The sequence below is a fragment of the Archocentrus centrarchus genome, unplaced genomic scaffold (assembly GCF_007364275.1).
Source record: "Archocentrus centrarchus isolate MPI-CPG fArcCen1 unplaced genomic scaffold, fArcCen1 scaffold_35_ctg1, whole genome shotgun sequence".
Classification (NCBI taxonomy): domain Eukaryota; kingdom Metazoa; phylum Chordata; class Actinopteri; order Cichliformes; family Cichlidae; genus Archocentrus; species Archocentrus centrarchus.
In genome coordinates this window covers 59,289-77,259 of record NW_022060262.1, presented here as the reverse complement: position 1 = coordinate 77,259, position 17,971 = coordinate 59,289, and the positions used below count along the sequence as shown (strand labels likewise).

At 38.8% G+C, this 17,971-nt stretch overlaps 1 protein-coding gene across 1 annotated transcript; it reads right to left on the bottom strand.

The window, feature by feature from the left end:
• Positions 1-419: 419 nt before the first annotated feature.
• LOC115776610 (uncharacterized) lies at positions 420-14,266 on the bottom strand. The gene is made up of 4 exons (XM_030724336.1): positions 13,924-14,266; positions 9,048-9,132; positions 3,041-3,394; positions 420-616 (listed from the first exon to the last, which is right to left on the bottom strand). The coding sequence occupies exons 1-4, from the start codon at positions 14,146-14,148 to the stop codon at positions 420-422; spliced, it is 861 nt and encodes a 286-aa protein (XP_030580196.1). The 5' UTR covers positions 14,149-14,266.
• Between the last annotated feature and the right edge of the window lie 3,705 nt (positions 14,267-17,971).

Genomic DNA, 17,971 nt, shown 5'->3' with positions numbered 1-17,971 from the left:
TGTTTCCCTGATCCGTATCAGTAAAAAAACAGATTCTCGGATGCAATTTCATTCAATGATTTTTTTTTTTCTCTTGGGCACAGTTTTACAACAATTTTATAGTTTTATAAGATATTAGATCCTAAAACAAGACCCCTGTACTTGCTGACCTCATATCAAATTTTTATGTAAACTAGGCCGAGGTTTGAATTAAATTTTTATATTTAATCTTTACTCTCAAACCTTTAAACAGCACGTAGTCTGAAAATGAGAATAAAAACTACAACTGTCAGCAGAAATATATATATATATATATATATATATATATATATATATATATATATATATATATATATATATATATATATATATATATTTAATATAAAAATATAAAAATAAAAAAAATAAATATAAAAATAAATAAAAATAGATTTCAAAGTTCAGTTAGAGCAGGAAATGAATGAATGCCTCCTGTGTACAACAAAACAAATAACAGTAACAACAACAGCAGCAGCAACAGCAGCAGGAAGCACCATCACAACAGTCGTCGTTTCTACTTCTAGAACATCATTCATGTTTCCATCTGCATGTTCTCCTTCGTTGGCGTTCTGCTCCAACATGTTTTTATGTGTTTCACCTGCAATGAAAACAATAACTGTCAGAGCAGAAACACTGAGACACCAAAGCAGCAGGAAACCTGCAGGTGAAACAACCAACAACAGCTTCAATTACTCATCAGGGGGGAAAAGCCATTTTAGAGCAGCTTAGTCAGCAAAAACATTTCAAATATATATGTATAGCAAAAATACATTTTGCTGCCACAGAAGTACATGTAGTACCTGTGTGAGCGGAAGACCACAGAGGAGGTTTATTCATGTAGTGAATGAGGACATTAGTCCATGGGCCAGACCACTTTTTGGTCCATCTCAGGGTGGCAAAACTTAAGCTTAATTTTTGAAAAGTTAAATGTCTGTAGATGATATTTTGGTATGACTGCCCTTCCAAAGTGGTAGCTTAATCACAGTTATCAGCTCATGGTTAACAACCATTAAGAAAAATTCAGTTTTTTGACACTGTGTATATCTGGTTTAGGCTCATGGTACAGACAAAGGTCTAGAATATAGTGTTTGTTATCATTTTTTTTTTAAACCTACCTATCCCAGTGTATCTCTTTATGTTTTCCTGCTAAAGGTAGTGCCGGTAAAATGGTTGCATGACCTCAGACACCTGTCTCCCCTGTTTGTTTCTGTTGTTTGTATTTCTCTTGGATGTTAATAAAATATTTCTCTTGGATGTTAAAATATATGTTAAAATATGTTCCACCATTGCTAATTATTTTTTTATAAACAACAAGCTAGACAGAGGCACACACACACACACACACCAGAAAACCAGTAAACGTTCTGGACTAAACATGTATGGCTCACACTGTAAGTATGGCTCACAATCACCTCCCACAGAGACAGTGTGGGTATATTATACATTTCCTGAATCTTTAAAGTCCTGTGAGTATTGCAGTGGTTGACTCTTGTGTCCCTGATGTCCCTGGATGCCACAGGGCTAAAAGAAATGATGTTTGTTTAGGTGAAAATTATGGGAAAATTTGTCTTATTTGTAGTTTAAAGATCTCTACTGACCTCTATTTTGGTCAAAGCGATCCAAAACCTGGCTCTAATGAAAGAAACAAGGGTTCCCTTTAAAATGATACCAAACACTATATTCTAGACCAGGGCTATTCAAATCCAGGCCTCGAGGGCCGGTGTCCTGCAGGTTTTAGATGTGTCCCTGATCCAACACACCTGAATCAAATGGCTGAATTACCTCCTCAGTATGCAGTCAAGTTCTCCAGAGTCCTGCTAATGACTTCAATATTTGACTCAGGTGTGTTAAAGCAGAGACACATCTAAAACCTGCAGGACACCGGCCCTCGAGGCCAGGATTTGTATAGCCCTGTTCTAGACCTTTGATAAATGTCTGTATCATGAGCGTAAACCAGATATACACAGTGTCAAAAAACTCAATTTTAAGGGGTTGTTAACGTCATGAGCTGATAACTGTGACTAAGCTACGACTTTGGAAGGGCTGTCATTACAAAATATCATCTACAGACATGTAACTTTTCAAAAATTATGGTTAAGTTTTGCCACCCTGAGATGGACCAAAAAGTGACATTTTGGCCTCTGGACCATGAACTACATGCAGAGCAGGGGCGGAGCTTCTTGCGGGCTGGGAGGTCGGCATGCCCCGGCCCGGGCCTTGAGGGGGCCCGGATGGGAGAGAGGATAAGATTTCAGGTAGGCAGGCCTCTATCACGTGACGTCCGAAGAGAATTGGAGCAGGGGGACCATCTCCTTAATGTATCCAGATAAGCACGTTTACATGGCAGTTTTAAAGGTTGCCACACTCAGGACTGAGTCAAGGTTGCTACAAACTTTACAAGACCGACTCACTTTAGTGATGTAGTAGGTGTAAAATATTGAATAAGATGTTGTGCTGCATGACTGGCTTCATTTTCACTCTTACATTTAACTTTATGACACGCAAATTTTCAAGTGGATCACCGATATTTTCTCCAAGTGTATTGTGGGTAAAACTCGTCACCAACCGCCCACCAACGTCATCATCAGTCACTTGGCAACAGATTGTAAACTAAGTGGAGCATTTTTACAGAGTAGGCTAACATGAGTGGCACTTCATAACATATACATGCCCACTGTTGTGGGCATGTGTATGTTGTAAAATGATGTTATGATGAGCTTTATTATTTGGGTATAAAGGACCCGGTCATTTGCCCCGCCCCCGGCCCGGCTCTGATTTGTTCCGCTAGTGATGCAGAGGGCTTGCGTCACAGAGAAGAATGTTAGGGAAAGTGTAAGATAGAGGCAGGTGACCCCTGTGGTGACCCATAAATGGAGCAGATGAACGAAGAATGCTTTGACCCTTCACACTCGCCATAGTAGAAGTGAGCAGAGTGGACTGTGGGCGAATTGTTTTAGCTTTACACATATTGTTTATTTTCTGTGTCACAGAGGAAGAAAATCCTAATTGGGGGCAGACTTACCTGTGACTGTGAGGTTGATAAAGTGATTTATTTCAGAGTGAGCTCTGTTACTGCTCCCAGAGTTCCTCACTGCTATGTGACACTCATATATCCCAGTGTCATTAAACGTGACGTTCTTCAGGATCAGAGAAACATCTCCGTCCTTCATCTCCGGGTTCCTCAGCTTCACTCGGCCGTGGAAAGATGGATGCTGGTAGTTTTCATAGGAGCGCCTGTTCCTGTAGAAGTAGACGTAGCCGTCTGTGCTCAGGTCAGCTCTGCTCCACTTCAGCACTGAGATGGTTTCATGTTTGGGAATCTGACACTGAAGAGTGGCATTCTCTCTAAGCTTTGCCTGCACATCCTGCTGCAGAGCTGAAAGAAGAGAGGAATCATCAGTTTTTCTCACTGTTGGGTGGTTTCAATGCATGAAGCTCATGAACTTTAACATTTAACATGCTAACTGAGGCCTAGAATGTGACCTGGAGCTCTTGAGGCTTCTTGTAGTTTAATTTGTTGGGACATCCACTCTCGGGAAGATTGTGGCATTGTACTGTGGTTTTATAGAGGTGATCACATTTGCTGGTGATTAATTACTCAAGCCCATCTGATAAGCAGTAGCTGGCTGCTACTTACACTATTAATTGCTATGAAAGTAGTTGGGGTGTACTTAATTTTTCACAACTGTATAGACCCGTTTACTGTTTGTAAACAATGATGACTTAAGTAGCGATGCGCGCGCATTTTGGAAATGGAAATACAGCAGAGTTTAATAGCGTTTCAATCTACGGGAAGGGATTAACAACGAAAGATCATGAAAACTACCTGCAAAAATTGATTTTGACCACAGGTGTTGTGCGAAACTCAGTGATCCTCCGTGAAAATCTGTTCCCCCTGTGTTGGGAGCACGAACTCCAGCCAGAGAGGCGGATCTGACTGTCTTCACGGCGCTTCTGATCAATTTCTCAGTAAAATGACACTGGTAAATTAATTTGTTCCCATGTTATGAAGGGGGAACACAATATTTTGGATGGCTGAAATATTTGGTTCCCCCCGTGTAACTTTGGAAAATAAAGAGCAAATGTTTTCATATTCACAGGAGCTGTTGTTCTTGATGAGAGGAATAAACACTGTAAAAGACATTTACCAAGAAATTGATCAGAAGCGCCGTGAAGACTGTCGGGTCTGCCTCTCTGGCTGCGCTCTCCTGACACAGGGGGAACAGATTTTAGAAATTCTGTAGAAATTCTGACAGCCAAACATGCAACTATGGAAAGCCAGTTCATTCTAAATGAAATAAATAAATAAATACTGCTATTGATAAATTATTAATAAATATTCCATGAAATAAATATCCCCATGAAATAAAACAAAAATATTTTTAAAATAAATTTTCATTATTATTTTTATTATTTTATTTTCATTTATTTCAAGGTTTATCTATCTATCTATCTATCTATCTATCTATCTCAAAATGGAGTTTTATTTTGACACTTTTATTTTGTAAAGCTATTTTACATATTTCAGTGACTTTTATTTTTTAACCCCGTTTTTCATTTTAAGCTCTTTTTATTTCATGTTCTTATATTCAAATGAGGGGGCGGGGTTTTATCTGTGGGGCGGTGCTAATCAGACGTCAGCGACCCAGAGGAGTAAAACAGGAACTAGCCCGCAAAATATCGAACAGGAGAAGAAGAAAAGAATTGATGCCAATTTTTTGTAGGCCGTTTGCAGAATGTTTCTGATGTTTCTAAATTTATTCAACTGATTCACAATGTCTGAAAACAGAAGCATCTCAGACTTACTGAGAGAAGCTGCTAACCGTCCTGACAGAATGGTAGCACGGCAGACCGGGTCCTTTCCAGCCCACGAAGACCGCAAAGGCTGGAAGTGAGCGGCTGTGAAATTGGACGGTCTAGCCTTCGTATCAGCGTCACCTGCCCTCACCTCAGCATAGTTCATATTGCCTTAGCAAGCGTGACGGTGCGAAGCACAGCTTTGTAAAAGCAGCTGGTTAAATGGAGAACGAACTTTTGCTCCTTTTTGTGGTTTAATTTTAAATCTTTAATTCAAAATAAGCTGTTTAAACACATTTCAACATCAAGGAATACAGCTGAGCGAATGATTAATTTCCAACTATATTAAGTGAAACATTAACGTAGAATAAAACTATCCAGTTATGATGCTTAACTTTAATTTCAGGCAAACCGATTTGCTCAGGAACAAATGAAACACTGAAACAAACCAAACATCAGCCGTTAGAGATCATCTGAATGAGTTATATCTGTGCTTAACTTCCACTCAGTGGTGAAAGCCAGCGGGGGTTTGAAAAGGATGTGCCGCAGTCGGGCGTTCTCTCTGGCTAAAGCGAGCCTCGATAGCCCGGTCAGCTGACAGCTAGTGCTTTTTACAAATAAGCGATATCTTGATAAAACGAGCTGATATTTGAGGTTTACACATTTACATTCTCACCTCAAAACATCTTAAAAGTTTATTTTATGTCACAGAATCATTTTTCAAACGTTTTGGCCGCTATCCTCCGCTCTGTCCGCCACTCCTGACCAGTAGTGGTGGGCGGATCGATCCAAAATATCGATTGTATTGATACAATGCTGGTATTGGTATTGAACAATACCAGCGTGATAAGATCGATACTTTAGTTTGTTTGTCTCCTATAAGTTCAGTGTGTTTCTCCTGTTCATCAGAGAGTAGATATGTCTGTGCAAACACAGCTCCTCTCATGCAGGCACTCTTTGCTCCGCCCCCTCCTCTCCAAGTCTCTGCACTGCTGTGATTAGCTGTCTGCTGACTCGTGACTCAGCGGCACTGAGCAGTCGTGTCGGCTGCAGCGAGTGAGAAAGCGGAGCGACGTGCAGATGTACTTTACAGCTGGAAATGAAAACAGTGTAAATAGTGATGTGTTTTGGGAGGAAATTCTCTACTGTGCCAACACCATGGACTTATTTAAATACGTGAAAGAGCACGAAAAAGAAAAATATTTGTTCTCGAGGAGCAGGAGGAAGGGTATCGCTCAGACCCAGACCCCGACACGGAGACAGAGCCCACTGTCACAGTCCTTTCAGAGAGGCTAAAAATAACCAGGTAGCTCATATAGTGGTGAAAGTGATGTTTCTGTCATCACTCATGTTGGTTCTTCAGGATTCGTTAATGTTAAAATGTAACTTATCATCTTAGCTGTTACTTCAGCAGACTGATTTCCTATAGACAATATTCAGGCAGTCAGATATATATTCAGCCCATTAAACTATGTTAAATTACTTTATTGAAACTAACCCTTTGTGCGGACTCATCAACTCTGTAACAGACTAAGTCTATGATTTAATTGTTTTAATATTTTATCTTTATTCTCGATCGAGTCTGCAGTAGGAGAATAAAAACTCAAACTGTGGGGAGCAGGTTATCTTCAGAGTTTCACTTTCTAATCAGCTGGAAGCGCCATGATTTGTGTGAAACGCCCCTCTTAGATTGGTTAGATGTGGCCAACACCACCCTTTCATGTTAACCTGTAGGACAAACCTGCTATTAACTAGTTTAACCTAGCCGGTTAACTTAAGATGATAACCATTGTTTATCCTGATCGCCAGTGTTAGGCTAAGTTAATCCTGATAACCAAAAGATACCCTGAGTATGTTGAACTCCCTTCATAGTGCAGGTCCCTGGTTTCCAAAGAAAATCCAGTTTCAAAATACATGAAAAAGCTGAAAGGTGTGATTTATTGTGTTAACGAATTATTGTGGAAAGTGAAAATCAGAGTGATTTAGTGATCATTAAAATGTGTTCAGATTTGGCGAAGTGATGATGATTCATGTCAAATCATGACACAATGCTCTCCCCTACATAAGCAGCCTCTATAAGTCAAAAGTATCGGTATCAATATTGGTATCGTCAATACTGGTCCTGTATTTACTTGTATCGGATCGATACCAAAATTTGCAGTATCGCACACCACTACTGACCAGCGCCGCCCCACAGATAAAACTCCGCCCCCTCATTTGATTATAAGAATGTCAAATAAAAAGAGCTTCAAATAAAAAACAGGGTTAAAAAATAAAAGTCACTGAAATACGTAAAGTAGTTTTACAAAATAAAAGTGTCACAAAATAAAACTCCATAATGAAATAAATGAATAGATAGATAGATAGATAGATAGATAGACAGATAGATAGACAGATAGACAGATAGATAGATAGATAGATAGATAGATAGATAGATAGATAGATAGATAGATAGATAGATAGATAGATAGAAATAAGTTAAAATAAAATAAGATAAAAATTCATTTGAAGAATATTTTGTTTTATTTCATGGGGATATTTATTCATTTCATGGAATATTTATTAATAATTTATCAATAGCAGTATTTATTTATTCATTTATTTATTTATTTCATTTTGAATGAAACGGCTCTCCATATGCAACAGCCAGACATTGTGATGATATCACTTGTAAATCACCTTTAAAGCTGAGCAGTCTTCTTGTTCTTATTGATCTGAATGGAGTAACAGTTCACTTCCGTTGCCAAAATGCGCGCATCCTTTGATGACGTAGGCTGTAAAAGGGTCTATATTAGTGTTTAATTCTAAAGTTATTGTTAGGAAATTTTTTTTTACTGTTATAGCAGTAGTAGTTATAGTATTAATTTAAAGTATAATTTATTAGTAGTAACAGTGGTCACATACACTGGATTGATGGACACTGTATGTTTACAATACTAGTTTATCCATGAGGCCTCATATTCATTTATACACATATCATATTATGTTATATCTCACTCTCCACCTGTATACCTTTTGAAATATGATTAAGCAGACTGACCATGTTTGGATAATGTAAAATATTAGGATGATAAATTAATGATGATAAATTTAATTAGGTGGGTTTTTGTGTAGAAGTTTCAGTGTGTCAGATGTCTTTAACCTGGGGAGCATCACATTGTTTACTGTGCCTGTCAGATTTGTCATAAAGTGAGGGGAACTACGGGGACAGGTGTGTATTTTTAGTGCACTTCAGAAAGCAGCTGGAAATGCCAGAATTTAGTCATTTTGGTGATCAGGTTTCAAAAAGGAACAGAGGACACAAATTGACAGAGGTCAAAGGTCAGTTAGCTTCCTCAATTTCAGCAAATCAGATTCTCTGTGAACGTCGAAAAAAAGGAAATTGGAGTTAGAGCTGAAAAGTTTCCCTGTTCTATTTTCTCTCTCAAAGTAGAGGCGGTTTCTATTGAGATAATTTAATGAATTTACAGCACAGTGCGCTGCTCTCTCTCTCTGCTGACACAAATCAGTGGCGCTCACCCAGCAGTCAGTTTCCCCCCCTCACTTTCTCTCTTTTCTCTCATCATCATCAAATATGACAATATTTAATTATACTTGGATAGCCCATAATGGGCTTCACAATCCACAGCAGGAATAGTAATGAGACACATGCTCGCTTGTAGCAAATAGAAGTGATATTATTAAAAACATAAATTAAGTAACTGTAAGGCCCAGCCTGAATTAGTTTGGCCTGTCTTAAATGCTGCAGGTAAGCCACTCATTGAAAGTGTGATGAAATGTTAGCCTGAAAAATCTTCAGTTTTCTTTTCCGTGACCAAATCTCTCCCATTTAAATAATCCTGGAAATGTCCCCGTGAAAGGAAATGTCCCCATCCCACAATTTGTAGTGTCAACCTGTCTCATTATTAAACATTACAGTGTAATGACTCAGAGTCTCCATCTAAGGTCGGTAAATTGAAGTCATATTTGACTTCAAGCTTTGCTGCTCCAAATAAAACTGAATAATTTCCATGCTGAGCAGCTTCCACAGAGCTGTGTCTGTGCAGGTTCTCAGTCCTCACAGCAGTTTGCAGAACTAACGAAGCCTTTTGGATGATCAGTGAAACGAAAAGAAGTCCAGACACTTTTTTCAAGCTCCAGAGATTACATTATTCTTATTAGACATTATTTACCTCCCCATCATTTTTTAGTTATAGAGGAATAAAAATATGAACATATTCTGTTTCACTCACCTACAGATGCAGCAATTAGAGACAAACAGAGGAGAGCCTCGAGAGAATCCATCTGTGACAGCAGGCTGCAGACGGTGGCTGCAAACTAAACAGAAAGAGTTTTACGGTCACCTGAGGGACGCTTTATGAAGCTGGGGGGAGGGGGGCAAAGAAAGGGAGAACTAGTTTCCTCTGCAACGAAAGGTAAAGTGAAAAAAATCTCACATTTAGCATCAGTTTAGGTTGCACACCACCACAGTGGATTCTAAATGTGTCTGAATTACTTTGAGCTTTGAATCGATCCGCACTGATAATCTGAATGCAGTTACTGAATACTTTTAAATAATTTTACAAAATCCATATATGTTGAGTCTTCATCACTCATGTGAGAGCAGCCTGGCACTTTATGATGAAATGAATCACTTTTAGCAGACAATGCGCTCACTCCTCTCCTACATGTTCTTTGGAGCACTGATGTTTCAGGCTACCCTTTATTTCACTGAGGTCGCTACAATAATCACTATAATCAGTCACTTCCTGTCTGCACATTGATATGATTTGTTGGACTTTATTTCTTTTCTTTTTTTTTTTGCATTCTTTATACTAATTTTTATAGTTATTTTTTGTATGTTTTTCTGTACCATTTTTCTGTTTGTTTTTACACCACTATTTTTGATGGGTTTTAGTGATAATAAGCATACTCTGGATTATTGAAATGTTTGATTACTGAATTAAGACACTACTGATTTGAATGGGCTACTGATTACTAACCTGATTGACTATCGATTTAATTCGGTTTTGATTATACTGTTTGACTTATTCTGACTTATTTTGATTATATTGACAGACAACTGTTGATTTAAGTGGTGTGATTCATGACTGTCTTCAGTTGTATTGTTTGATTGATTTATACTTACTCCTGATAAGTTTATGTTGCACTTAAAAAAAGAGGTTATGTGTGATGGAGTCTCACTCTTGGGTTGATTGCCTGGCAGATCAATGTGCAGGTGGAGGTCATAAATCAAAAGGATTTGACACTTTTCAAAGACTACCTGGAGAAGTTGGGGATTTTCCATGAGATAATACTTTTTACAGATGAGGTAATGGAGCTGTCAACGAAATCCTGAGCAAGCATCACATACACATGTGAGGGGAAAATACCAAGAAGGTCATAATAATAAAAGATTAGACCACCCTTTGAGTGATAAATAGCAGCTCTCAGAAGCCTCGAGAACTTTTCACCTCTGCCTGCGACTTCGACCTGTGGATCTGCTTAAAGCTGCAACCACCAGGGGAGCTTTGCTTTTTCCTCTTTATCTTTTTTTGTGTTTTTGCTGAACTCTTTGTTCAATAAACCGACAGGCAACGATTTTGTGGATTTCTCCTCAAAGTGTTGATTCCAATTGGAACTGAAAAACCTGGGAAGACAGCCTATCGGCCTGAAGGGGGAGGATTTTTCTCATTAAATTTTTGACCCGACAGACTCCAGAATGGACCCTTATTTGAGTTTATAGAAAAGCTTTTATGTTCACTGTGAGGTGACATGAAGCCCAAGTTAGTAAGAGAATGTTTTATTCATGGGAGAGGTAAATATTTTATTGTTGCATGTTTCTACTGCTGGTCAAACTGTGGGTGAGTAATGCCGCCTTCTTAGGTTACACCTTTGTGTCATAGTGAGGTGTGTTTCACACATACACCCTCTGCAAAGTGTTGACTTATTTTGAACCACGCTGGAACCCAGCAATACTTTCCTTATTTAAAAGGTCACGACCTCTACTTCAGAGCCTCTGAAAATGGGGCTCTGTATTAAAATTGCTGTAATTCTTCAACATTTGAAGCTAAATTTTTATAAAACCTCATGAATTAAAGCTGAAAGTCTGCACTTCAGTCACATTATTAATTGGTGGATTTACAATCCAGTGCAGTGGTGTACAGAGGGAAAACTGCAAACCCTGTGTCTTTGTTCAAATAATTATGGAGGACACTGTGAGGACACTGTGAGGACGCTGTGAGGACGCTGTGAGGACACTGTGAGGACACTGTGAGGTCTAATGAGGACAAATTGGTCTCGGACATTTGACAGAACAAAGTCAAGAAAAATGAAGCGAGTGCAGAGATTCAAATCTGACCTGGTTCAAGAATTTTGGTGTAAACTGTGAACATGAAAATAAATGAAATCAAAAACTTTTTATCTTGCAGTCAAATTCAAAGGTCTCTAAATTATCTTCACACAATCACATAAATCTGTTTCTGAATGATATAAAAGTCCAACTCATCTCAGAGGTTCTTGTTGTAAAGTAACTGAAACTTTAACGATGACACTTATTAGACACTGTTTTAGGACACAGAAGGAATCCCGGCTAGAATAAGATCCTGGTGTCCAGGTGGATGTAAAAATGAGTCCCACTCATCCCTCATGGCTATAAGAGCCTTCAGATTTGACCAATAATGCACTTCTTGAGGTTTACACCAGTGAATTATCAGAAAAAAGATCTAACATCCAGAGCACCAATGTTTGTTTCTGTTCATCTTTATCAGACATTTATTAAAGAAGTACAGGTTAAAATATTTTTATATTTAACAGATACACGCTGGGAGGAAGACACCAGACTTCCTGATTAAAAGGTTGAGTTTGGGAAGTTATCAGGTTCAGAGAAACTTCAACTTTTTAGAACATTTCACTCATTTGTCTCTTCTTGTTGTTCAGTAATTGCTTGATGTTCATTTTCTGCCTTTTTTTGTTTCTCTCTCTTTTGTTTTGACAGCATTGCTCAGGTGTCCTCATCTCAGGAAACAGTTATTCTGAGCTGCGGTGAATTTGATCAGCGCAGCTGCATCAACATGAAAGAGACGAGTAAATGTAGCCCCCGGGTACAGAGGGGGAATGGGTGTGTGAGTGTGAAAAGATGCATACATCAAAGATGCACGCATGTAACACCTTTATCTCGTTTCTACAGTTTTGAAAAGTTTCCAACAGTTACAGGAACAATAGAGGTGTGAAAGAAAAAAAAAGGTGATGCACAATTCTGACAGTTTCTATAAGAGAGCAGAGCTATAGATCATGTTTAATGAGTTATCGAGCCTAAAGTCAAAGTTTCTGTCATCACCATTGTAACTTATGCTGAACACATAATCTGGTCATGTTGTCGTTATGTTCAGCATTTTGGTTTAAAATTAGCAGCACTGAGAGATTTAAGTGAACTACAGACTGACTGCTGGGTAAATACTTTGTATACTGTAACATGTTAAACTGTCCTTTACTAACATGACAAATGAAGCCCACCTGTAAAGGTAGAGTAAAGTTCACCTGACCTAAATCCAGTAGATCACCTCTGGGTCATTGTGTGTCAGTCCCTCTGAGCTGCACCTCAGACTGACCAGGAGTTCAGTGACCTCGTGGTCCAGATCTGGGAGGAGATCCCCCAGGACACCAGCAGTCATCTCATTAGGAGCCCTGATGCTGTCAGGCATGCATACAAACACGTGGAGGCCACACAAACCACTGAGTATGACTTTGAGTTGCTGCAATGAGATTTTAGCCTTCTGCATCTTTTTTATCACTTTGATATTCAGGATGTGTTTGAATTCAGCTTCTGTTGATAATTTTCATTTCCATCAAGCGATGTGGTATCCTTTCATTCCTAACAATCACCCAGACATCACCCAGACCATATTAGTATAGAGATGAGCATGATTGTTTTCCGCATTGAGATCTGATGTTAGCTTTGTGTTAGCATGCTAGTAAGTAACTGGATAAGAAATACTTTTTTTCTTAACAGTTTATCAGCATATTTTAACTTCCGTACTGCAGTTTTTCACCGTGTGAACAAACAGGTGGACGGAGCAGCTACAAAGTTCTCTTTTCTTCACCTTAACACTTGCTGATCAGGTGGTTGATGAAGGACCTTTTGCAGAGTTTAAGCGAAGCATCGAAACAGTAAATTTGTGTCAATAATTTTTTAGAATTGAATTATTTGAGTTAATCGATGAATTGTTGCAGCCCTAATTGTTATACATTATTATAGCGCGATGGTGAAATGCAGATTGCACTGAGCAATAAAAATAAAACTAATGCTGATGTCTTCACTCCTCAAAGGTTGTAGTATTTGCCTCGAGGAGCACACACACTCTGACTCTGACACACAGCAGGAACAGAAAGATAACATGACCTAAAATATTTCACAGATGTTAAATGATCAGGATACAGACATTCTTCAGTTCACAGAATAATATGTGCAGGAGCCTAAATGCAGTTCTGTGATATTTAGTTAAAAAGGGTTACCAATAAATAATTAGTTATGTTTTAAAGGACAGTTTAAGTTCACATTAGTATAAGTTAATTGATTTAGAAGGGATTAAGAGGCTTTTTTTTTGTTTTTGTTTTTACAGGTATTTTAGGTTATTTGTGTGTTGTAATAAGTTGATCTCTTAAAAGGGCATTTGAATTGTTCAGTTACATTAGAAGGATATTTATCACCGATAGTGTTCAGTCAGTAAAACTCGGGTCTGTTTGGCTTGAATCTGTGTCCTCAGACCTGAACGCTCTGAGCAGCCTGCAGCAGATCCAGTTTCAGAGCTCTGATGAGCGGCAGCACTGAGAGCGCACAGAGTGCTGCGATTAATACACGAACTCGTTCATTCAAGATATAAACAGTTTCCTGCAGCTCTGCTTTCTTGTCTTGTTTGCAACATAGCGCCGCATTTCTTTACAGGCTCCCCATCAGCTGATCTCTGATCCTGTATCTGCGTGAAGCACTCGTTTATGTGCAGAACAGAAAAACAAACCCTGTGAGCGCGCACAGACAGACTTCAAAAGCCTGCACAGGAAGGCTTTACACAATAAACATGAGCAAAGCTCTTACATGACTGCTGGATTCAGAACAAGTTAAATGCTCACCTGCAGCTCAGCTCCAGCAGCCATTTCCGCCTCATTTTTCTGTTGATGCGAATCTTCAAAGTTTTCTAAATATCCAAAGGATGCTGGGATTCCCGAGGACAGCAGAATATCCAAGATTAAAACCGGACTAGTTTTTAAATAAAGCCGAAAGTCTCCGAGTGTGACAGCAGGTTGTTTACAGCTGCTCGCTCTGATTGTTTTTGTTCTTCCTGAGGGTGGGGCCATAAACACGTGCGCGATAACAAAGGAGCTGAAGTTACTGAAAGAAAAAAGCTTGTCGGGCTCCGTGTTTCAGAGCTGATCACCAACAAACGGATCATGAATCAATCATCAGTCACCTTAAAACCACCCTGAAACTTTTATAGCTCCACTGCAGCGTTTCTATTTCATCTCTCATCCTCATGAGCCTCAAACTGAGACGATGTCTCGGTGCTCTCACAGAGACGGACACACACAGGTGCAGCTTTGAGGTGTGGCTCAGGCTGCAGTGACAGCACATAAATTAATCAATAACTGATCACATGATCAGATTTTAGAAGGCCTCAAACAATAGAGAGCATCTCAGCCTCATCTTTATTCAATTTAATTTTCAATGCAGTTCAATTTTACATCTCGGTGAATAAATATTGCACATTAAGGGTGACAGATGTTGTTCAGTATGAATAATATAAATATTGCACAGAGATGCGGGTATTGCACAGTATGTAATGCTGTAAATTTAAAATAGAATCTAACTTGTAGCTACTGTCAGCTGCTTCCTCTCCAAGACAACAAAGATACTAAAATTGTACAAATTATTTCTCGAAGAAAACAGGAAACAAAAAGCTTTCAGCAGGTAGCAGGAAGTGACTATATAAGGAAATAAGTGCTCGTGTGAATAAAGGACAAAAACATTTATGTTACATTAGTTGTCTGTGTCAGTTTAGATTGACTGTGTGTGAATGTTAGATAGAAAGCACTTAGATGTAGAAAAGTGCTTCTGTGTGAATATGTTGTATAAAGTGCTTTGAGTGCTCAACCAGAGCAGAAAAGTGCTGAATAAGAACTTGTTCATTTAGCAGTTACCTTTTAGCTGCTCCAGGAGCTCTCTTATAGTCCAGTAATAATCACTATCAGTAATAATCACACATCAGCATAGACAGCTTTGATCATCTGGTTACTCTGAGATCATATTAACGTCACTGCACATTTTAGGCCACTAGGTGGCAGCAGAGCAGCTTCACCACAGAAGATACAAAAAGGCAAAATTCATCAAAAAAATCTGTCACACTTTCTAGAAGGCTTTAAAAAAAACTGATTTGTGTCTTTATCTGTTACTGCAGAGAAACAGGAAGTCTGCAGGAGGAGACCTCTGCTCATTTGATGTACAGCATTCCTGCTGTTATGGTACATGCAGGCTGCTGGACCTTTAACATAATTTTGCAAGTATTTCATCACAGTCTCCACTTGAGGTTTAGTAAAGCCAGATAACATAAATCTATCCTGACTGTGGTATATCAGTGAAGTAATATTGGTGACATATCAAAGTATCTATAGATCAGCTGTGATGTATCAAAGTGTTGTATATAGACAGTGGTGTGTGTTTATGGATAAACAGTTACAGGAAAGTGCTTGTGGGACCTGGATATAACTGCGATCGGGTGAGTTGAGTTTATCAATTTTTTAGTCAGGAATAATATATATTTTAAACAGTATTGAGGCTCAGGAGTTTCCACCTTTTTGATTTAAGTTCCCCAGCCTCTCTCACGGGGCTCTGAAGCAGCAGGTACACAGAAACTGAAGTGCCAGTTTGATGCTTCTGATCATGTTTTTGTTTTGTTTTTGTCTTTTTGGTTTCAGAAAACGGGACCTTGTTTGTCTTTTGTCACGTGATGTTCTGATAAACGATACCTGGGCCACAACACAGTTGGTCCCAGCAACTCTTTTTTTCCCCCAAAGTGACTAGCGACAAATTTAGCGTCTTTTTTCCGGTGACTTCGGCGACTTTTCAAGAGCGCAGAAATCTGAAATCCTCGACTGTCGCAGCGTTTTCTGTACAGCCCTCGTACAGCATCCTGTTGGACACTTCGGCAAGGAGGGGGACCCCCTTTAGCAACTTTTGAGGCAGCTGACAGTGTGTTTTCTTTCACAAAACTTGGCAACAGCGGACACTAGTGTGTGATACTGCAAGATTTGGTATCCAATACTGAGTAAATACAGGGCCAATATCACCCATACTGATACTTTTTAATAACTATGAAGAATATTCATAAAGTTTAAGTGTTTTGTGATTTTTTTTTTCTTCCTTTGGATCATTAATTAGTTAAAACTCGGGATAGAATTGGGCAAAGTTTATGGGTAAATAGAAAATACTTTATCAAAATAAAAGTTTTTGTTCTAAAACAATAACAAAACAATTTTCCCCAAGAACAAAGTAAAACTTTTCTCAGGTATTCAGAAAGTATAATACAAAAATCTAATAAAAATATCTCTTAATTAACTAATTTTCTGGATTTTTTTCTTAAATAAACAAGATGTACAAAATTATCACTCCACAACGTTATAAAACATTTAAAGCAATTTTTTCTCAAGTAAAATATGTCACATTTCACGTGATGTATAACATCAAAACACTGTGAGAAGGGGAGGAGCTAAGTTTGTCTGCTCTGTGGTGTAACAGGAGCTCAGCTCAGCTTTGATGGAACTGCAGCAATGCATACAGGAGAGAAACTGAAGCTAAAGTATCGATATCATTACACTGGTATTGATCATATCAATATATCATAATCAACATTATCAATATTTGGATTGATCCCACCACTAGCAGACACAGGCTTCATTTGAAAACGCCCCCTTAGCTCAGGGCTTCAGTATCAGATGGAACAGCACTACCCCGACACAAAGTTGATTCATGGATTGAAATTGAAGCCTGTCAGTAGGTGGCTTGTTGCTGTTGTTGATGTTGTTAATCTGGGTTCTTTTGTGCTCTTGGAGTACTTTTGGTAGGTTGGCCACTCCTGGGAAGGTCCACGTCTGTTCCAAGTTTTCCTCATGTGGGAATAATGGCTCTCACTGGCGTTTGTTGGAGTCACAAAGCCTGAGAATTAACCAGTTCCAGACTGATGCATGTCAGTGATTTTGTTTCCCAGCTGTTTCTTTAGATTTGTGTATGATGTGTGAAATTTAACTCAGCTTTCCAAAAAAAAATGTGGTTAATCACAGTTAATGATTTAACAAGGTGGGGCAATTGCTTGTTCACAGATGGCAGGCTTGGATCAGTTTTTTTCTTTTTAAATTTAATTTTGTATTTTCTCAGGTTATCTTTGTCTAATAAAAATTGTTTGATGAACTGAAACATTTTAGTGTCGTAAATATGCAAAAACAACAACTAAGACTTCAGGGAGTAACTGCTATTCATGCTGTGGTGTGTGCCGTGGGTCATGTGACATATGTGACCCTATAAAAATTAAGTAATAATAAATACATACACAAAGAAGCAGCTACACTGTGTGTGTCTCACTGTGAGGAGAAGATGTGTGGGTGTGAGCTCCACTGTGGGAGTCGCTGCAAGGAAAAAGACTCACCAGCTGTGTCATTCAGGCTCACAGCAGTATTTAATCCAGATCTTTATTCTAACAACAGCCTGTTCTATGTTTCCTCGTCTCTGTCTCACCTGTCTACCTACTTTAAATATCAGCTTTAACCATCAGTTTATCTTTTGTTGGTGAAATCAGCTGCACTGATTATTGAATCTGAGCTCTGAGCTGTGCTTTGTATTTCCTCAGGTTAACTTCCACCTTGTTGGCCTAAGAATCTCATCTCGGCTCTTTGTGGATGATGCGGTTGATTAGCAGTTTTCCGTGTCTGTGTGATGCTCTCAGGCATCCTATGGATGCAGCTTTTTCTTCTTTTGGCTGCTCCTTTTAGGGGTCACAGGTCATCTCCCTCCATCTGACCCTGACCTCCCCTCTATCACACCAACCCTCTAAATGTCTTCCTTCACTACATCCATGAATCTCCTCTGTGGTCTTCCTCTTTACCTCCTGCCTGCTATAGGCCTAGGCTGCTG